Here is a 22,771-nt window from a genome sequence, read left to right on the forward strand (position 1 = left end):
GTACCCCGCCTCTCGCCCATAGTCAGCTGGGATAGGCTCCAGCTTGCCTGTGACCCTGTACAGGATAAACCAAAAGAAAAAAACGAACAGGTAAAAGCCAGACATAAAATCATGATCAGTGACCAATAATGGTTCATGATAATGTAGTCATGATGCAATTTAATGTTAAATTGGGGGGGTGGGGCTGGGTGAATGGGCACAGTAAATGATTTTTAACCTAGTCGTAAAGCTCTTCAAGTCTTAAAAAGGAGGCAACTGTATTTGTTAACCAAATGGCAATGGAAAACTTGAACCAATACGTCTTGACTAGATGGCACAGGAAGCTCCAGCATGCGAAAATGCAAATGCAGGTGAGGTATTTGTAAATTTTGTTCATTCTGTCCCCTTACCCTCTGAAGTTGGTCAGATTTCTTCATTACCATTCAATTTCACTCAGGAAACAAGTGCAGTGAGGTTATGACATAGCATCACTTTTCAAATTAACTTCAAAATGCACATCATAAGGTCAGTATTCTTTCTTTGTATAGCTGTATGTTTTCAAACTGGATATAATTTTTACAAACATAATTGTTATTTTATTGAATGATCACCTCTGAGAAAAAAGCAAACTAGTGCAACAGTCCTACAAGTACTTGTTAGTCAGTGAAAAAAGCTTTGTTTTCAAATTGTAGTTAATATATTATTATTCCTGTGCTGCTGAATGAAGTTAATGGTTTGGGGAATGGTTTTGTGTATACCTTTATACATTAATTATCATCTGGATAACACTGAACCATCATTTGAACCACAGCTCGGAATTGTGCAAAAGTAAAGCCTGAATGATCCACTAACAAACTCATTACAAATTCTGAAAATGTAACCGATGTTGCTGTACTTGACAAAGAAAAAATCAGCTATCCCTGACAATAACTACGGTATATGACTACTTTCATATGGGACTACTGAAAAAATGTAGTAGGAATCCAGTTTGTGTTACCCTTTGTGACAGATTTCAGGGGTTTAGTATGGGATGAGTTAGTGTTAGAAAGACCAGCTTTCTTACTATTATATACTGAATATTTTTTATTTATAAATTTCAATAATAATAAACAATCTTTTTTAACACAATCACTTACTGAAGTAATTTGATTCTTTGATTAGACTATAGTCAAGAGACTAGTGAACTAAATATAAAATTCACTGTCTAAAACAAAGAAATACAGTAACTCAAGCATACAGACAATTCTTCACTCAGATCCGTATCTCCATTATGCATGGAGACTGTGTGTGTGTGTGTGTGTGTGTGTGTGTGTGTGTGTGTGTGTGTGTGTGTGTTTAACAAACAGATAAAATAGATAATGAAGTGAAGACTGCTTGAATTTAGCAAAAAGATTTTGGGTTCTCTTTTATAATAAGCTCAAGAGCACACCAGTGCAAATGACCACAAACGGACAGGCACATGACATGCTCAGACATTTTTGTCAGACAGCACAAAGAAACTTGGACATTATTAATTAAAATTAATTAATTAAAAAAACGGCTGTAGTTTTAACACTAAAGCCAGTAAATGTATCATTTCATGACCAAATAAATATATAGCGATTAAGAGCATGTTAAACAATCTATTAGAAAGTATTCTACAAGAAACACAATTTATGATTAGTTTAAAAGCAGATCAAACATACTTGTATTGAGGTTAAGACTAACAGCTCGCAAACATGGCCAACTGTTAAGTCTGAAACTTAACAGTTGTTTTTTTTTTAATAACAATCTACAAATTAGATGATAATGCCTTGTGGATACATTGTAGTTCAGTGTACAGTCATATGACTTCCTGGGATCTGTCAAACAATCCTGTATTATAATATAATGGAATGGCCATTAAGGGATTTCCCTGAACCTTTCGAACCTTTTCAACTAACATGCAAATGTGGGCTTTGTTGTAAAAATGATCATAAAATAATAATAATGATGCTATTATACTACACAAGTGAAATCTTTACATTGGACCAATGTTGAGATGCAAAAAGATGGCATTTACTCCCTTTCTCTTTGCATTGACAACAATCAACAATTAAACCGCAGTGAATCCAGTTATCATTAGTGAACTGATGGCTGCATTCAGGATAACACATGGCTTTATACTAAATCCCTTTACAGCAGGGCCAAGTGAAAGTTTGATTTAGTCTCTGTGAGCTCAATCTAAAATATATCAACTTTCTCGTTTTATAACTGCATAAAAAGTACACATTATCTAAACATTAGCATTGGTACTTAAATGTAGTACGCTTTTAATGGTTCCAACAAGAAATTAACATTTCAAAACATTTCATAATACCTGTACAACAGCTTTAGGCCTTAAAGCTGACATAAAAACAACAAATATTGAAAACGAACCATCCATTACATTCCAAATTAAATCAATTTGCACTTTGGTACACAATCAGTTGAAGTAAACATTACTTTTTTTTCTAGTTGTGTGAGAACTTGCAAAATAATATTAAATATAACCCAGTAAAGTAAAATATACACTTTGGGTTTTAGCTGAATAGATATTTACATGAATTAATAATTTAGTTCATAATGTTTAGCATGGGCGGCACGGAGGTGTAGTGGTTAGCGCTGTCGCCTCACAGCAAGAAGGTCCGGGTTCGAGCCCCGGGGCCGGCGAGGGCCTTTCTGTGCAGTTTGCATGTTCTCCTCGCGTCCACGTGGGTTTCCTCTGGGTGCTCCGGTTTCCCCCACAGTCCAAAGACATGCAGGTTAGGTTAACTGGTGACTCTAAATTGACCGTAGGTGTGAATGTGAGTGTGAATGGTTGTCTGTGTCTATGTGTCAGCCCTGTGATGACCTGGCGACTTGTCCAGGGTGTACCCCGCTTTTCGCCCGTAGTCAGCTGGGATAGGCTCCAGCTTGCCTGTGACCCTGTAGAAGGATAAAGCGGCTAGAGATAATGAGATGAGATGTTTAGCATTTCAGCAATCCTAATAATTAGGTTTTTTTTTTTTTTAAATCAGATTTGTTTTCATCATATTTACTGAAGCATTCAATCATTTTTCCCAGTGTGTTTTAAGCTTCAAATTAGCAACAAAAATGTCTAGAAATAGGTTTAATTATTGCATACTTAGTTGATTGTAATCTTATAATAGGAATTGGCAAGTAAATTTGACTATATTCAATATAATTTCACTTGGTAACATTTTAAGTCATTTGTCTTCCCTCATATTGTTTTAGATTTTGTCATTGCAAAAATATCCAATGTACAAATTTGATTTTTTTTTTCTAAAAACATGCTACAAAACTTATAATCATACTAATAACATTTTGTCATATTTAGCGATCTGCCACTAAATCTCTCTCGTATCATTCTCAGGGGTAAGACACTGAAAGGCACAAGCATGCTTCTCTGTGGTTTACTGCTAATCTACTGCCAGGTAAAGTTCACTATGCTCTCACTAGAGTCCTGTACAAGATCTATAGTAGTGTACCTGTACCTTAAGGTATTCACACCCTTTTCTTTTTTCTTCTCTTTTATTCAACAGATCACCAGTGTGGGTAAGTGTGGTGCCTCAGTTTGTATTTTAGTAATACTTCATTAATAGGTCACATGGTCCTTTCAGCCCATGAAAAAAAAGTGTTTAATGTACTGATAAATACTGATGAATATTACTGGTCAGTGTCAGCCTAATTAGAAACCTGGATATATAATAATATTAATTTGTATGGAGTAGTTTTGAGCATTTTTGGTTATTTAATATTACTGTCATTGGATTGTTGATTTTTCATTTGATTAATACACTTGTATGCTTACATGATGATCAGAGATCATGTGGCATAGCTTACTAACCAGCACAGCTTTATTAACTATAGAGCAGGATGGGAATTCTCTATTTTATGCTTTTGTTTCAAAAGGGGCTCAAGACATATATGTGGCAGAAGTGATGATCGAAGGTAATGCAACCATGGATGTATCTGGTTTCGTGTCTGACATAATCATGCCTGTCACAGCCACCACAACCATCGTGGATGCTGAAATAATAGGCCGTAAGCATGAACAAGAACTTTAATATTCATATATTTTAACGTAGTTGTTTTTGTACCTCTAGTATATATCTATTGTTCTTTGAGGATGCACGTACAGTACCAGGCAAACGTTTGGTCACACATTCTAATTCAATGTTTTTTCTTTATTTTTATTAATTAAAAGACACTTCATGTCTTAAAGTAATGATGGATGTTGTTTCTCCTTACTTATTTGAATGGTTCTTGCCCTAATATGGATTACAACAGTTGTGCAATAGGGCTATTTACTGTAGCTTTGTTATTGATCTCAAGCGCATTAAGAAGACAAGAAATTGCACTAATTAACTTTTGACAAGGCACACCTGTTAAGTGAAAAGTCTTCCAGGTGACTCCCTCACAAAGCTGGTTAAGAGAATGCCAATCGTGTGCAAAGCATCATCAACGTAAACAGTGGCTACTTTGAATCTAACATCCACAACATCCATCCATCCATCCATTATCTGTAGCTGCTTATCCTGTTCTACAGGGTCGCAGGCAAGCTGGAGCCTATCCCAGCTGACTATGGGCGAGAGGCGGGGTACACCCTGGACAAGTCACCAGGTTATCGCAGGGCTGACACAGAGACAAACAACCATTCACACTCACATTCACACCTACGATCAGTTTAGAGCCACCAATTAGCCTAACCTGCATATCTTTGGACTGTGGGGGAAACTGGAGCACCCGGAGGAAACCAACGCAGACATGCGGAGAACATGCAAACTCCACACAGAAAGGCCCTCGCCGGCCACTGGGCTCGAACCCAGGACCTTTTTGCTGTGAGGCAACAGTGCTAACCACTACACCACCGTGTCGCCCTCATACACAGCATATTTTGGGGTTTTTTAAACACTTTTTTTGTTTACCACATAATTCTTCCAGATATTAAGAATAACATATTATGTTCCATATGTTATTTCATAGTTTTGATGTCTTCAGTATTGTTCGACAGTGTAGAAAATAGTCAAAATACAGAAAAACCTATGAATAGGTATGGATGTACAAACTTTTGACTGGTACTGTAGCTTGTAGAATATGAAAAGCTGTTATAGCATGTGATATATTGGTGGAACTCAAAACAGTGATATTTTGACTGAGAAGATTTTAAGATATCTCCAAATTAAAATTTCACAGTAAATATCAGAATTAAATATGAAACCAGTTTTGACCAAACTTATCTTTTATTTGCACTAGAAATTTGATTTAAAAAAATTTCAATAATGAAATTAAAATAGATATCTAAAATAATTTTCCTTTTAACGTTATAACTTTGGGTAGTATCATGAGGACAAATCAGATTATCAGCTATTTAGAACTGGTCATACTACTGTGTTAAACAAGTTGTTTCATGTGGCACATTTGAACAGAGGCCTAGCTGCAGGCTGACCGCAGCTCAATATGCATCAATAGGCATTAAAGTATCAGGGTAAAATGGCATTCACCCCAAGCAGCTTTCTTAGTCATGGCTCTAATCAAGCAGATAGCCATGTCTATATCTGTCTACTAAAAATGACACATTTTGTATGATCTGGATGCAGCTGTTTTGTGACATCCAGACACTTGAAGTTAGTTCTTTGAGATAACTCTTATGAACTTGACTTTTACCAACAATGTATAATGATTATGACAATTAGAGTAATTCAAGAGAATTATCATGTAATTTGAGATAAAATGACAGTATATTCTCTTTAAAAGAAAAAAGCCACAGCTCAGTCTAACTTAACTTTTTTGAAAAACAGTCTTTAGATTTATTTATAATTGAACAGGAGATATGAGAAAACCAAAGCAACTGGAAAAGTGGGCAGGCACAATCACTAGGCCTGCCTTAAATCAAATGAAACTCCGTAATGAGTAGTAGTAGTAGTAGTAGTAGTAGTAGTAGTTTATATATTTACCGTACAGCATCAATTTTACAATTTCTGTCCTTTGTGCTTACTATTTCTGTCCTGATGTACACCAGTGGGACAAATTATGAAAAAGAAATATTAGGAGCTAATTGGCTAACAATTAGCACATTCAAATCAACTTCTAGCTGTGACCACAAATGACAGCAGGGGCTTTTGTATCATTGGTTTGTTATTTTATCTTTTTTTCTTTCTTAACCAAGAATTTGGAAAAGGTAGGATTTCCAGGACTTTGTAATTATGGTATGTACAAAATTCTAATTAAAATAATAAAAATATAGCAAGTGGAAATTCTCAAATTGGTTGGGTTAATGTAATTAATGCACCTTCTCTTGTAATTCAGATTTTATAATGCAGAAATTGAATTAAAATTGTTTAATAAACATTGTTCTGAAGCAGCTTTATTCTTATTATTGTTATTATTTTAGATACAAATCTAAAACAGATTGATAGAACTGAAGAAAAATATATTAAATAATCACGAGATTTGCTGATGCTGATTCATGTGCATTGATGCAGAATGTGAGCTCGTTGGTGATGAGACAACATGCTGGTGTGAGCCCAATTACATTTGGAGTGATCTAGTGTGCGACACTATAAGTACCTGCTGCAACTCTTTATATTGTGTGGCGAATATATCCCATTTCACACCAATGTGTGTGCCCCAAGTGAATGGTAAGATGACAGCACATGTATTTTCCAGCAAAAACAAAATAATTTTCTTCAGTTTGCAAACCTTCAATCTATCATTTCTCTTTTTCTACAGTTACCCTTTCCGGAATCATCGTCATGCCAGCAGGATACAACCTTCAAACGGACGTAAGTATGAAACTTTCCTTTGTCTATGCTAAAATTATTGTGATTGAAACTAATTTCAAACACAAACTGAATCACATTGACGATCAATTACTTCTTGTTCAAATTTAATTCTGTGAGAAACATTTATTTGATCCAAAATCTTAAAATATAAACAAATACTCATGCTGGGTTTTTTTTTATTCATTTCAGCTGACTACTGAGTTCAAGAAATTGAACGGTTTCAACTCAATCACCGTGCTAACAGTTGCTACGTACTGAAAATATCCCCTTATTCCTAATTAAGATAATGTCCTTGATTTTTTTTTTTTTTTAGCTTCAAATCATTGGCATGTTCTTTGCACTAAAATACATTTCCTGTGTTCTGGTACACAACAGCGGTCAAAATTTCATAGTGAGCCTCAATGCCACATTTAAGAGTGTGAAAGTTCAAGACATACTTGAAAAACTGAAGATGACCTATACATATATTACAGATATTAACGTTACATCAACAGGTAAATAAAGCATGTCATATATACGGTACATTTGTAAAATATTTTATACACCATCATTAGCTGAACTAAATCTATATTTGACCTTTAACAACCACAGGATTGGTCTCAATGGAAATTCCTCAAGAGAGGGTGTGTTATAATTCACGGTACATGCTAAACTGCAGCACAGAAGAAACAATGGAGACTTGCACATGGATGATTGCATATCCTGGAGTTTACCCACTGACAGTTGGAGTTGGGACAGAAGTGATACATATGCCTTGTTCAAACCAAACATCACTCGACCTTCTGAACATAAAAGGGTATTGGGAAGGTGAATGAATAAATACCTGTCATTTTACCCAAGGAATTAATTAATTCACCTACAATGAGAATGAGATACTAAAATAAAGTATTGTTGAATGTAACATTAGATTGTCATGCTTTTTAAAAGCACACCTATATTATTCTGGAATATTACAAGATACTGTATCTGGCCAAATGCAAACATGAAATTACAGCCATAAATCAGCTTTTGTTCAGTTTTTCAGACTTTCCAGCATTCTGCAGCCATTAAATTAAGATAAATGTACACAAGATTTGGATTAGTTGTTACATTAAAGTACCCCCAAAAAACATTCCACATACAAAATGCCAGAATGCTTTTATGTCATTATGTCATCCCAAATAATAAACTAGCTTTCATGTTAAGAAAGACATAAAAGTGATTTTAGTGTCTGAGCTTTTACTTGCATGTTCTAAGCAAGCTTTTTTCTTTTTTTTCTTCCTTTTTTTCCTTTTTAACACTAAATCTACATATACCAAAACCCAAGACTTTGTTCATAGCTAATTTATCAGGCTGGTTCTGGAACTAAACATTACATTCTTCAATACTAATCAGTGACAGATTCAAAGCTGAACTGCTAATTTTATGACATTACTAACTAAACTTGAATTAGGTATTCCATAGTAATAAGGAATTAGACTATGATATTTAAAGCCAATCATCAGTTTTATATAATTGAAATCTACTATCCCTTAAAATCTCGTTTTTGAGTCGATGGGAACTTTAAAACACAAATAAAATCGGTCAAGGTGCTCCTACATGCTTGATTATTTGTTCACAAAATACTTCATTTCTTAGTTTAAAAGATCTTGTTGTGTGGTTCTGTCTTTTCTATTACTGTGCCTTTCATTTTTTTTAACTTCCTTTTTTGGCTGTATTTCAGGAACATACATCTGCCTACTTACTAATGGGACAGTGTCACATTCAGCCTCAGGAGTTCTCAAGGTCGCCCTTTTACCAGAAGAAATTAACATCACAAGCGTTCCACCTACTGCAGATTGTTCTACGAGTTCATCTACGTCAGTTACCGTGACATGTTCCGCCTTTCAGAGTTCAGAGAATTACACGGTTACCATAAATGATTTACCACCACTGATATCAGGTATCTGTTTTGTTTGTGTCATTCCACGTGTTTATTAACATATAGATTATTAAAAATTGATTCAGAAGTGTTATCATAAATGTTTATACATCATCCCTGTGCAAAGCCTATAGTAATTTCTTTCTCTTAAGTGTAATACCAATATAATATTCAACAGTTATTAAGGTATTTATGAGCCTGAGTGGACTTGTTTATATGAGTCTCATTCTTTTACAGTGGATGCTGTAATACAAAGCTACATTATAACTATTCCTATCGACTGCATGACGGAACAGATACCATCAATCACTGTTTTCTGCCAGTTCACAAACGATCTAGCCCAGGCCCAAATCTCCAATGCAACCATACCAATAATATACCGTGAGTACTGGAGTTACAATGAAAAAAAAAATATTTGCACTTTGTAATTTTTGGCCCTTTAATTATTATGCTAACAACCTGTACACGAACTTTTTTTTTTTTTTTCCAGCTGGGGATCCATTTTGTGCAGAAGAAAATGGATGGCCACTAACTAAGGGTGGAGAAGTAGCAACTATACTCTGTACTGCACTAGGCAAAGTAGGAAATATGGAGCGACTGTGCATTGACACAGTATGGGCTGACCCAGTTGATCTTTGCACTAAAGAATCACTGAATATATTACTCTCTATATCATCGGTAAGAAAAATACATATCATAATGCTATGGGAAAGTAATATCTAGAAATCTAAGCAAATTTGTTATTTTCTGGGTCTTATTTCAGGATTTTGAAAAAGGAATTGGGGCCACAACAGAGGGTGCAATTGTCATTTTTGATAGTCTGAAGAATAGCACTTTATCTGGAAACAGCTATGGTGATGTAATGGCCACTGTTTCGATCATTACAACAATGAGCGGTGCATCCAGCAGAGTCACAATGACCGAGTCCTTACTGCCAGTAAGCATTTTCTAATGCAGCAGTTTTCAACTCTAGTTCTGGATATGGTTTGCTACCCTGGTAAATGATCCATTAATGATTTGCTAAGAAGCTAATTAATTAGGTGAATTAAGAGAAGTAAACATTTCGTGCAAGTGAAGAAGTCCAAAGCAATACTTTTGAGAATCCATGTTCTGTTGAAGACATGCAGCTTTAATGCAGCACCAAGATACACACATTTGGAACATTTTATTAAATTTATTAATTATAATTGGGAGAATTACTTTGTAATAGGGATGTAACCAGATACAAATTTGAATAAAAGATCCATTTTTGTGTGTTTGTTAAAGAAAACTAGCCTACAGTATTACAACAAGGACTAGGATCAAGTTTCATTTTCATTTGGGGGCAGTCAGATATGAAGTTCACAGGCACAAAATAAAACTAAATTCTTTAGAAAACATCACAGGCTGATATATAGCTGAGTGCATATAATATTAAAAATTGCCTATTCTGCAAATTAAAAAAAGAGAATAAATTACTTACACTGATACTCATAACTTACTAAACACTGTCTTTCAGAGTTTCATTGATTCTGCAAGCAGTCTACTGAACACAACCTGGACATCAACAAATAAAAACCGTGACTATAACATTGCTACAACATATCTATCATCTGTTGAGAACCTGGTGAAAAACATTGAAGTTAATAACAGTGATGGACATAATTCTTCAAACATCCAACTTCAATTCTGCCGGAACAACTCTGTTTGTAATAAAACCCTTTTCAATGTAGAACTTGAATTGAACTCAACTTCTCCCATGGTGAAAACTATGGGAATACAGAGCATGGCATCACGTCTCCCAAAGGGCATTTATCAAGACTCAATATTTCCATCCTTAGTTGTCACTGCCGTAATCGAAAAGAGTCACCATGCATTCATCAGGATGTCTTATCCAATACCTGAAAATGACTCTACTGGCAACTCACCATTCTGCATATTTTGGAACACAACAGAAAAGCAATGGTCAGATGATGGCTGTATCTTGTTAGAAAGTTCTGAGAACACAAGTTACTGTGAGTGCAATCACCTGACCTCATTCTCTATGCTGTTGTCCAAGACTCCTGTTAACCTGCCTTTCTTAGACCAGATAACTTACATTGGGTTGGGAATCTCCATCTGCTCCCTGATTGTCTTCCTCATCGTTGAATGCTTGGTATGGAATGCAGTAGTGAAGTCCAACCTCTCTCACTTCCGTCACACTTCACTCGTCAACATTGCTGTGTGTCTTCTCATAGCTAACTGCAGCTTTGTTGCCTCTTCCTTCCCAAACATTCTGAATGATACTTTATGTCTTGTATTAACACTCTCAAAGCATTTCTTCTACCTGGGCATGTTTTTCTGGATGTTCTGCTTGAGCATGATGCTCGCCCGTCAGCTCATTTTTGTCTTCAGCCCACTCAGAAAAAAAGTGTACATGCCTCTCGCCATCATTGTTGGGTATTTCTGCCCAATAGTGATAGTGGTTGTGACCTATCTCTACTACGACAAGAGAAAAGATGTAACCTACTATAACCGAGTTTCTTGCTGGCTGACATATGTATCAGCAATGCAAGGCTCCCTGTATGCTTTTCTCCTTCCTATTGGGTTCGTTGTGTTCGCTAACTTATGCTCAATGGGGGTGGTCATTTCAACTCTCCTGAAATCTGCTGCAACTGACAACACCAAAAAGGATGACAAAGAAGCAGCCAAGAGTGTCATCAAAGTGATCGTTTTTCTGACGCCAGTTTTTGGTGGGACCTGGATTTTAGGACTATTTGTCTTTCTGTTGGAAGACGATGGTTTCATCAAGGTGTTAATCAATTATGCCTTCACCATTTTTAACTCCTTACAGGTAAATATTGTCATTACAAACATTTGTATTACATTTCATTCAAAGCATGAAAAAAGTGGTTAATTTTTTTTCAATCTACATCCCCATCCCCCATCCCTTTCTTTTTTAGGGCTTCTTCATTTTGCTGACAGGATGTTTTGGAGAAAAAAGAGTATGTTTTCCTTTCTTCATATTAATACTGTCTTGTGTGTAGCTTCTGAAGATGTTGTATGGTGAGTTACAAAGCAGAACATTCATTTTTTTTTTAAATCTTTCCATTAGGTTCGAGATGAAATTGTGAAACTTGTCAGGTCATCGGTGAGTTAATCACTTTTGGTATTGTTAAAAAAACAATAAGTATATTATTTTTTCTTTTTAAGAGTCCACCATTTTGCTTTGTTTTGTTTTTCAAATCATGACCAATTCTACATGAGCCACAAATTCACATCATTCATGATCACATATTACAAAATTCTAACACAACACTGGTAATTTTGAACCTGTTTATTTATTTATGTTCTTTAGCTGGGATCCAAAAGTGAAAGCAAGACTTCAGCTCAAAAGTGAAGGTTGGAATGTGAAAATAAACGTTTGTACTTATGCATTTTTTAGACTTAAAGTACAAGTTACCACTTTTCAATCTTACATTGCAGGGGTTAAACTAGAATAGAACAAGGGCTGAAGATTTGCCAATTTTACAGCAGCAGTACACAGAGCATCAGACACAATGGACCGCAGGATGCTGTACAGTACAAAAGTTCATCAAAGAAGATAATAGAGACTCATTTAGCAAATATCTGACACCACTAGCATTCATGCTGCAGTATGCGGCACTTTGCATTAGCTGATGTGCAGGTCAAGTAATTTGATAAATTCCCTTAAATGACAGCAGATTTGATTTAGACTATATCTCTTTGCCAAAGAACTGATACTGTCTGCTTTATATATACACACACATTTTCACCTTTTATGCCTTTTACCTGTAGTTTTTCCTCATGTTCTTTTGCTCTTCTGAAAGCAGTCTGACTGCAGTAATATAATTGTTCATATATTGTACAAAGTATGTTTTTTTTTTCTAAACAGACAGTGGACACTTATACAGTTAATAAAATTGTCAATAATACATAGCAAAATATTTCCCAGTTGCACTTTCTGTGTTAGTGTATGGTAAAATGTGTCAATGAAAGCCTGTTTATGGGAAACTTATGGGAAATTTTGTTTTTATTTATGAACATAGAATATAATTGCATCACAAAGAATTTCACCAATTACCAAATAAACCCCTTATTTTTGCCTCAGTATCTGTTCATGAGCCTTATTTTATTATTTGAAAACCCAAACACTTTAAAAACAAGACCAAAGCCAGGTAAAAGCATTCAGCATGTACTGTATTGTGTATCCAGGCATTCTAAAAACAAACATTGACTGGGAAATTTGGATTGGTTGTAAATCATTAGAATAATGATAAAGGTGAGAGCTACTTTCCCTGCAGAATCCTGGGTGATCAGAATTGTGCTGATAATTAATTTGCAGCTGTATGATGAACTGGCATTCCCATCTGGGGTGCAGATCCAAAGTGAACCTGATCAAGATAAAGTGGTTACTGAAGACTAATTAATTTAAGCAATTTGTGGCATTTATATACATTACAAGAAAACAAATCAATATATCATAAACATCATGCGAGTGTTAGCTAATTAGTAGGTCCATCAAAAGTACCAGATTATTAGCCTTTGCTATGCTAGTAATGATAGCTTCTCTCTTACCAGCCAGAGTTCATCTCCTTTAGAGGTCAAGGAAGTAGATAAGTTACTAGAAGGTCCAGATGTTAAAAATCATGAAAGATTTGCCCTGCCTAGTTCTTTCTCCTTCATCTTTCTTCACTTTTGTGTTTATAATTGAAAGGTATTCTGATATTTTTGCAATTGGAATTTTTGTCCATTCTTGCTTAATACAAGACTTCAGCTGTGCAACAGTCCATGGTTGCTGTCATCTGATCTCCATCTCTCCATGATGCGCCATATATTCTCAATTGGAGACAGATCTGGACTGGCATCAGGCCAATCAGGCACAGGTACTCTGTGTCTATGAAGGCATGTTGTTGTAGCCCATGCAGAATGGGGCTTGGCATTGTCCTGCTGAAATAAGCATGGATTTCCTGGGAAAAGACGTCGCCTTGATGGCAACATATGCCTCTCTAAAATCCCAATATATGCTTCTGCATCAGTGGTACCTTTGCACACATGTAACTCACCCATGCCATGGGCACTGATGCACCCCCATACCATCACAGATGCTGGCTTTTGCATCTTTCTCTGAGAACAAACTGGATGGCCGTATTCACCTTTGGCACTGAGAACTCAGCATCCGGTTTTTCCAAAAACAAGCTGAAATGTGGACTCCTCTGACCACAGCACATGTTTCCAATGTTTTTTGGTCCATCTGAGATGAGTTCAGGCCCAGAGAAATAAGTGGTGTTTCTGCATAGAATTAATGAATGGCTTCCCTTTGCGTAATACAGTTTCAGTTTGCATTTCTGGATGCTGCAGTGGAGTCTGTTAAGTGACAACTGTTTTCTGAAGTACTACTGAGCCTATGTAGCTATATTTGTCACATTAGCATGACAGTTTCTCAGGCATTGCTGCCTGAGGTCTCAAAGGTCATGCACATTCAACAGTGGTTTCTGACCTTGCCCTTTATGTATTGAGATGTCTCCGAATTCCCTAAATTTTTTCACAATATTATGTGTTGTATCTTTTGAAAGACCTAAATTCTCTGCAACCTTGCATTGGGAAATGTTCTTTTTGAATTGGTTAACAATTCTTTCACAAATTTTGGCACAAAGGAGTGAGCCACAACTCATCCTTGCTTGCAAAAACTGCACTGTAAAAAAAATTATAAGCACATTAATTTATATGAACATATTTCTTCTCTTTAATTCCAATTCTCAAAACAAGTTTTGGATATTGAACTCGAGTTTATACGTTTTCAAAAATTAAACTTAAAGTAATCCATTGTCTTGATGACTTGTGAGTTTTGTCTGGGTTGTCAGTGTTCATTTAACTCATGTTTGTAAGGTTATAAGTTGAAAAAGGGAAGTGGGAGGAGAAGAAGGAGGATGGGTGAAGCCGACAGAGAAGCTGCCGTAATTCAGACGTGATTCAGTGTGAGTTTTAAGGAAACTGGCAAACTTGCAATTGTTAGACAAGATGAGAAATAAATCTAAGTAGAAACAATTTACAACCCCAAATCCATAAATTTGGGACACTGTGTAAAACGTAAATAAAAAACAGAATATGACGATTTGTGAAATCTTGGAAACCCAAGATTTCACAAAGACAACATATCAAATGCTGAAACTAAGAATTTTTTTTTAATATATGCTCATTTTTTGACAATATTTGATGTCATAGAAAATTATATGTTCATGCATATATGCTCATGGAAAAGTGGTTGATTACTTAATCTAGTCAATGGGGCGCTTCAAAAAAGATCAGAAGCAAAATAATAATAACAAGTGTTGCCAGGCAAAACAAACCTCGCCTGGCAGCACTTATGATGAATATGAAGGACGATCTTGTGAAAAAAATAGGTACCCTATGGGTGGCTATAAATAAAATTGTTTTCTGATACCATGTCCATACAGTAAATATAGCCTATATATTTACTCTATGAGGCAGTAGCCACAAAAATGAAGCGTAATCCAAAAAAGAACAATTTAAAAATCACAGAAGTAAACTATACCAAGTGTCTGTACTTATTATTATTCTACTCTTACCTCTTACGGTTTTCGAAACTGAAACCTCCGAACTGAGGCTGACATACACATGCTGTCGCCATGACCAAAACTCTTATTTCCCAGAAATGGCCCAGCGCTAGAGCTCAGTGGAATGCACTTTCCCTCTGTAATAAGCATAAACATGTTTGAAAGTGATTTCTTTAGTCTAGTCCATTTATTTCAAATGGTGAACCAAATTGTATACACTAACTGGCCATTTTAATCGGAACACGTGTATGCACAGTGCACAATCATTACACTCTTACATTCTTACAGCACAATGACATAGTGGCTAGCACCTCTATATGAGGCAGTAGCCACAAGAAAAACGATTTTGACCTTTTTGGTGACCTTGAACAGATGACCCTCAAAATATTGGAGGTTCTATTTGAGACCAATGCCCATCTATCCTGAAAGTTTCATGAAGATTGGTCCAGCCATTTTTCCGTCATATCGTTAACAAAAAAAAAAAAAAAAAACAAAGAAAGAAACCCGACCAAAAACAATACCTCACCTCCTGGTGGACTCCGTCCTGGGAGAGGTAATACTAATACTAATAATAATAATAATAATAATAATAATGACCTCTAGCAAAAAGATGGCGGTAGAGATTTTATTATTACTTTACAAGCATTTAGCAGACACTATCATCTAGAGCAACATACAAGGATCACATACATACCCAGTGCCTGGGGAGCAGAGGGGGATTAGGTACCTTGCTCAAGGGCAGTTCAGCCATGATTTTCCTGCCGGTTGCAGGAATTCAAAACTGGAGACCCTTTGGGCCCAAGGCTGTTTCTCTTATTTTTAGGCCATGGTGTATCATCAGGTCTTTCATTTCTCATAGTTTTAGTGAGGTTAATGTTACACCTGAGCGCTGGTCCTCAGTAATATTTGCTGTGTTTAAAAGCAATAACAAAGCTTATGTAATGTGGTTGAGGATCATTTGGTGTGAAGGCAGATGAGGAGTCTGGACAGAGATGCTTCATGCAAGGTAGACTAGGCTGTTTTATGAAATGGCTAGCCTCTTAAGGACAACCAAATCCAAATTTATGCAGTATAAGTACTGTGATTTTTTATCTGAACTCAATCTAATATGTTCTAGATGTAAAATGAGGCAGTGGCCTTAACCCTAACTGTAGCCTTATGAAAAGTGTTGGGGATTAACAAGTTAACTAGTTATTTAACTAGTTTTTTATTCAAAGGATGTCAATCCCAGACTCTATTGGGGGGGTGGGGAGTGTTGGGATTTCAGGGACTGTCCATGACATGCTTGATCAGATGGTCCCAGAGCATCACACCAGCAGAGTCATCATCAAACTCAAATGCATATCATTCTTTATAAATGGTTACATTTGACATAAATGTCCGGACTGAAATATGATTTGTGATTTATGTTTAAGACCTATTTGTAAATTTGAAAATTAAATGATGGAGAACAGCTTACACAACAAATCTCAAAAGGTAAAGAGGACAGAGACAGTATGCAGGATGAGACAAAAGCATGTACTATACAGCAACAGTCAGATACACAGAGTCTAATAGTGGACACAGATGAATGTTAGAAGACTGTGGAAGATGTAATGACTGCAGCTTGCACAGTCGTGTGTGTTGAATAAACCAGACTGAGAGGGTTTCTGGAGTTCGCTGGTATCTTTACTGGGTACTCGCACAATGCATATACCGGTGTTCACTGCCTGTTTACTGTTCTAGTCTGCCTACGTCATCTACGTCATCACGCTCTGTGCGTTGATCATCACAATACTCCTTTTTTTTTTAACAAAGTTCCATACATTACCATTACTGTACTCGGATAACAGAACTTAGTATGAATATCTAATCTCATGAACTTTCACTTTTACTTTACTCTTACTTTACTTGTAGGCTATCAATGGCAGTGAAAATCATTTGCACTACAGAACATAACTGCACTTGCTTCACTAATGTTATAACATGTCTAAATAACTGAAAATACGATGTCAACAGAACCTGTCATCAAATGCAACCTAACCATACTTAATGGGAAGTCTAAACAGTCCCCTAATGACTTAAGGTCAATCTCAGTTCTTTAGTTATAGTCAGGTAGATAGGCAGGAGGCTGCCTGTGCTGTCTGAAAGGATATCGACGTGGCAGGGGTGCTGGTTCTGTAGCGTCGCCGTTGTCTTGATCCGGGTCCAGGTCTGAATCAAGGAGCGCCACCAGATCCTGCAGTGCATCGGGTTGGATCTTCTTGAAGAATGAACTATTTCTAGTGATGGAGTAACCATTCTGTCCTGCAGTCACCACTGGGCCTTTCACTTGTGTGACTGTGAGTGGCTCTTTGCAGTAAAGTGTGGTAAGCTTGTTTTTCTTTAGTTGACGACAGAGCACAATGTCGCCTGGCTTGATGTTGGATGGCGTGGCATGTCGTCGGATGTCGGACTGAGCTTTCATTTTGGCCTTTGCCTTGGTGTCTTTCTGGCGTACATCACTGTCAGCATGAATGGTAACAGGACTGGCTGATGGTATTTTAATGTTCATTTTTCTCTGAAAGATCAGTTCAGCAGGTGCTCTTCCTGTTGTGCTATGAGGTGTTGCTCTGTACTCACGCAGGAAGATGTTCAGCTGCTGCTTCCAGGAAGTGCCAAGCATTTGTGCAATCCGCACTGTCTTCCCTATGGTCTGCATGAACCTTTCAGCAGTCGCATTTGCTTGTTCTGGCCACAGAGGTGTTATCTTTCTGTGTTTGAATCCCATGTAGCTGGCAAACTGGGAAAACTGTGTGCCATTGAATGGAGGTCCATTGTCAGTCTTGACAACTTGTGGAATGCCGAACATAGAGAAGACAGCATCTAGACAGGGTATCACTGCGTCTGCTGCTGAGATGCAGCGAAGGACCTCAACAATGGGGTATCTTGTGTAGTCATCGACAATGACTAACAGGTACTCTCCTGACGGGACCAGGCCATAGAAATCTGCACTGACAGAGTGCCATGGTGCTTCCGGCAACTCAGTCATTCTGAGAGGCTCGGTCTTGGTGACAGGAGTATTTACCTGGCAGGCTAAGCAGTTTCTGATGAGAGCCTCGGCCTGTTGATCAATGTTAGGAAACCACACTTTCTCATGGAGGAGCACTTTGGTCTTGGCTATGCCCTGGTGGCTTTTGTGGACAAGTGCTAATACTCGCTGCTGTAGAGATAGTGGTATGACAATTCTGCAGCCTCGGAGTATGATATCTTCATCCGCAGACAGTGTGAGTTCTCTGTTAACATGTCTGTATTGCTGTAGCACAGCTGCATTTGGCATGTCATTTGTGATGGTGTGCCAGGTGTTGTTCTTGATGCATTCACTGACCTGTTGCAGAGTGGTGTCCTTTAATGTTTCAGATTTAATCTCTTCCAGCGTCATCGCCTTCGGAGTTGCCTGGAGTGAAATGAAGTTGGCGTACTCCTCTGCAACCTTGCAGGCTCTTGTCTCGGATGTCCACGTTGGACTTGGGTGTCTGGACATATAGTCAGCAGGGTTGTCAGCTCCCTTTCTGTAGACGACACGGTAATTGTAGGGCTGCAGCCTGAGACCCCATCGCTCTATTCGGGCAGGTGGCTTTGATCTTGGGTTGCTCCATATTAGCTCGAGCGGCTTGTGGTCAGTGACCAGGGTGAACGGGTGCCCATAGATATAGAGGTGAAAATGCTCGCAGCTCCATACAATTGCAAGGGCTTCACGTTCAGTCTGTGAGTATCTTCTCTCAACGTCAGTGAGCGCGCGGCTGGCATACGCTCTGACATTTCTCTCTCCCTTGTCTTTCTGAGTGAGAATGGCACCCAGTCCCACGGGACTTGCATTAACGATCAGTTCTGTCTCCTTGTTCGGGTCAAAGTAAGACATGGTGGTATTGCTTGTCAGTCTCTCCTTGAGCAGTTCTAGTGCAGCTGACTGCTCCTCACCCCACTTCCAGGGCATGCCTTTCTTGGTAAGTTCCCTGAGGGGTGCAGTGATGGTGGAGAAATCCTTGATAAACCGGGAACAGTAATTGGCCATACCTAGGAGGCTTCGTATTTTGGCCGGGTCTTTGGGTGCAGGGGCCTGATGAATGGCCGCCACCTTTTGTGGATCAGCTGAGATGCCGTCGGCGGAGAAGACAAAGCCAAAAAATTCAAGATGTTGCTTGTTGAATTCGCATTTGTTGCGGTTGAGTGTCAGGCCACACTCCTTCAATCTTGCAAACACCACTGTCAGGGCATCGTCATGTGCTTTTTGAGAGGCACCATAGACGATGATATCGTCACTGAGGTTCTTGACACCTTGGATACCGTGCAGAGCTTGACATATGGCATTTTGGAAAACTTCAGCAACCGATGAGATGCCAAAGTTCAATCACTTGTATCTTCTGAGGCCCAGGTGAGTAGTGAAGGTGGTGATATAGCGGCTATCTGGATGTAGCTCAAGCTGGTGGTATCCTGCATTCAAATCCAACTTGGAGAACACCCTCGCGCCGTTGAGCTCATGGATCACATCATCCATCGTGGGTGTGAGATGTTGCTCTTGCTGTATCGCCATATTCGCTTGGCGCATGTCAACACAAATTCTAACTTTATCAGGATCTTTTGGCTTTGGGAGCGTCACTATCAGAGACACCCAGGGTGTTGGTCCAGTGATCTTCTCAATGATGTTGTCGTTTTCTAGCTTTTGTAGCTCTGCTTCAGCCTTTTGTCGGATATGGAATGGCACTCGTCGATGCGGTTGGCACGTTGGTTGCACATCAGGATCAATGTGAAGCTTCATCTGGAAGTCTTTGAGCTTGCCTATTCCAGTGAACAACTCCGGATGACTGTCAACGAGTTGTTCTGCTACACTTGGTCTGGTGAGGTTGACAGCGTTGATGATTTGAATCAGTCCGAGCGCTTTTGCTGTTTCACAGCTGAGAAGTGAATGTCCATTCCCTTTCAGCACGTAGAACATTGCTTCTGTGCTTTTGCCCTTGGCTTGGGTGCAGCATGTGAACATACCAATAATGGGCAGAGCAGTCTTGGAGCCATATGCAAATATTTTGATCTCGGCCGGACTGAGCTTTGGAGCAGGCTTGAGAGTGTTGACTACTGTCTCACTGATTATGTTGACAGAGGCTCCAGAATCAATCAGGACTTTTATCTTGACACCATTTATCATGACATGTGTCTGTGGATGTTTCGAGCAGACCTCACTGTTGACCATAAATGCATATTCATCACTGCTAGATGAACCTTTGTGCGTGCCACACTCTGAGCACGATGCAGTTACTTGGTTTACCTTCTTGGTGCTCATCTGCTTTCTCTCAGCAGAATCTGTGTTCTTGCCTTCACGTGCTTTTCTTTGCCGGGACCTGCACACCTTGGCGAAATGATTGGGTTTCCCACAGGCATTACAGTCCTTCCCTTTGGCTGGGCAGTCTGCTTTGTGAGGATATATTCCACCACAATTCCTGCATTTTGTGTTTGCTTTATTTTTTCTTTGCATTGAAACTCATTTTGTGCTTTGTTTTTGTGTTCCAGCATGTTAACTGCAGTGGCTGTTCCTTTCTCTATGCCCTCTGCTTGCTCTTCGGATATTTCCAGTGTCCTCCCATATTCTAACAGCTTCTCTAATGTCGTTTCAGGTTCTCTGAGCGCCCTCCTGTGGAGCCTTTGCGACGTGCAGCTCTGGATTAGCTGTGCTTTGATCTCACTGTCGACATCGATGAATTCACAGTCTTTGGCTAGAGTGCGAAGTTTTGTATGATAAGTATCTAGGGACTCACCGGGTTGCTGCATTGCTTTTCTGAATTTGTACACGAGATACTGTGTGTTTTTCATTGGGGTGAAGTAGCCATCTAACTTCGTTTTTGTAGCCGCATAATCGTCCTCTTCCTCAGCGAGAGTATCATAAATATCATGCACTCGTTCCCCAGCTAAGTGCAGAAGCAGTGCCCTCTTCCTAGCGTCATTCACAATGTTCATTGCTATGAGAAAGTTTTCAAAGCATTGTATCCACTTACTCCATCTCGTGCCTACAGAGCTCGGATCTGTCTCTGTATCAAACGGTTGAATAGCGTGGCTTGCCATCGAAGAATTAAACATTTTACTTAGCTTCAGTAGTCAGGCATTTGCTGCGCTAGCTGGCTAGTTGTTTTCATGGACGTTAGCACTCGCGCGTTTCAAAGTTCCAATGCTCCGGTTTCTCTCTCCTCTCCAAAGTTTGATGAAAGCGTTGTCCGTCTTCTCCTTTATTTTCCGTTTTGAATCCTCGTCGCCACTGTAATGACTGCAGCTTGCACAGTTGTGTGTGTGTTGAATAAACCAGACTGAGAGGGTTTCTGGAGTTCGCTGGTATCTTTACTGGGTACTCGCACAATGCATATACCGGTGTTCGCTGTCTGTTCACTGTTCTAGTCTGCCTACGTCATCTATGTCATCACGCTCTGTGCATTGATCATCACAGAAGAGACAAAGAGAAAAGTCCTCCCTATGTTTAAAAGTGAGCAAGGAAAAGGACACCAGTGCACAAAAACAGATGGCTGCCATAAACCAACTGATTACAGAAAGTGCAAAACAGGCCCAAAAATGTTCAAAATTGCAATAACAAGAAAACAATTGAACAAAATAAAACCAAACAATGGGAGGAAAAACTCAGGCCCCCATGGACTGATATATTTTATCATGAATTTTTCATCTCATCTCATCTCATTATCTCTAGCCGCTTTATCCTTCTACAGGGTCGCAGGCAAGCTGGAGCCTATCCCAGCTGACTACGGGCGAAAGGCGGGGTACACCCTGGACAAGTCGCCAGGTCATCACAGGGCTGACACATAGACACACAACCATTCACACTCACATTCAGACCTACGGTCAATTTAGAGTCACCAGTTAACCTAACCTGCATGTCTTTGGACTGTGGGGGAAACCGGAGCACCCGGAGGAAACCCACGCGGACACGGGGAGAACATGCAAACTCCACACAGAAAGGCCCTTGCCGGCCCCCGAACCCAGGACCTTCTTGCTGTGAGGCGACAGCGCTAACCACTACACCACCGTGCCGCCCCATGAATTTTTGAAAAGAAAAAAAATCCATGCTGTACACTTGCTTTCAAATATGAGTATGTTAAGATGAGTGACAGCCGTAAAAAGAAATCTCAATTTTTTCATGCATCAGCACAATGCACTTTTGATGGTTGCAAAGCTGTTTATAGTTTCTCCAAAACAAACAAACAAACAAACAAACAAACAAACAAATAACTGGCCAAAATTGGTGGATAAAAACATATGTTTTAAAGTGATGCAATTTGGAGAAGTTACTCACCAAAAAAACAAAGATGATTTAGATCAGCAAAATATCTGCATAGAGGCAAGATTGCCAAAGCTCTAACCAGTGGTGTCATAATTATTATTATACTATGTTGAGAAATACACCTGTCAAAGAGATCATGGCTGGTAACATAACTGGAAAAAGAGTACAAGGCTCCATAATGACATGATGCTAGAACTCATGCTGACTCAAAAGGTAATGAAAGGAAGCAGTAGTCATGCATCATCAAGTGGATATG

The 22,771-nt window shown here is 38.5% G+C and overlaps 1 protein-coding gene across 1 annotated transcript; it reads left to right on the forward strand.

Moving 5' to 3' along the window:
• The first annotated feature begins 417 nt into the window (after nt 1-417).
• Nucleotides 418-12,534, forward strand: adgrf3b (adhesion G protein-coupled receptor F3b). The gene is made up of 18 exons (XM_060916031.1): nt 418-504; nt 3,353-3,413; nt 3,522-3,534; nt 3,892-4,023; nt 6,465-6,620; nt 6,712-6,764; nt 6,954-7,015; nt 7,140-7,258; nt 7,356-7,571; nt 8,467-8,685; nt 8,902-9,045; nt 9,155-9,342; nt 9,428-9,601; nt 10,163-11,476; nt 11,586-11,627; nt 11,738-11,773; nt 11,981-12,024; nt 12,109-12,534. The coding sequence occupies exons 1-17, from the start codon at nt 491-493 to the stop codon at nt 12,020-12,022; spliced, it is 2,985 nt and encodes a 994-aa protein (XP_060772014.1). The 5' UTR covers nt 418-490; the 3' UTR covers nt 12,023-12,024; nt 12,109-12,534.
• The last annotated feature ends 10,237 nt before the right edge of the window (nt 12,535-22,771 follow it).

Source organism: Neoarius graeffei, chromosome 3, assembly GCF_027579695.1.
Source record: "Neoarius graeffei isolate fNeoGra1 chromosome 3, fNeoGra1.pri, whole genome shotgun sequence".
Lineage (NCBI taxonomy): Eukaryota > Metazoa > Chordata > Actinopteri > Siluriformes > Ariidae > Neoarius > Neoarius graeffei.

Excerpts from the sequence above, each read along its gene's own strand:
- adgrf3b (XM_060916031.1), top strand. Across the intron at positions 11,477-11,585 it reads CCATTTTTAACTCCTTACAG|GGCTTCTTCATTTTGCTGAC; the intron begins GTAAATATTGTC and ends TTTCTTTTTTAG. Across the intron at positions 11,774-11,980 it reads TGAAACTTGTCAGGTCATCG|CTGGGATCCAAAAGTGAAAG; the intron begins GTGAGTTAATCA and ends TATGTTCTTTAG.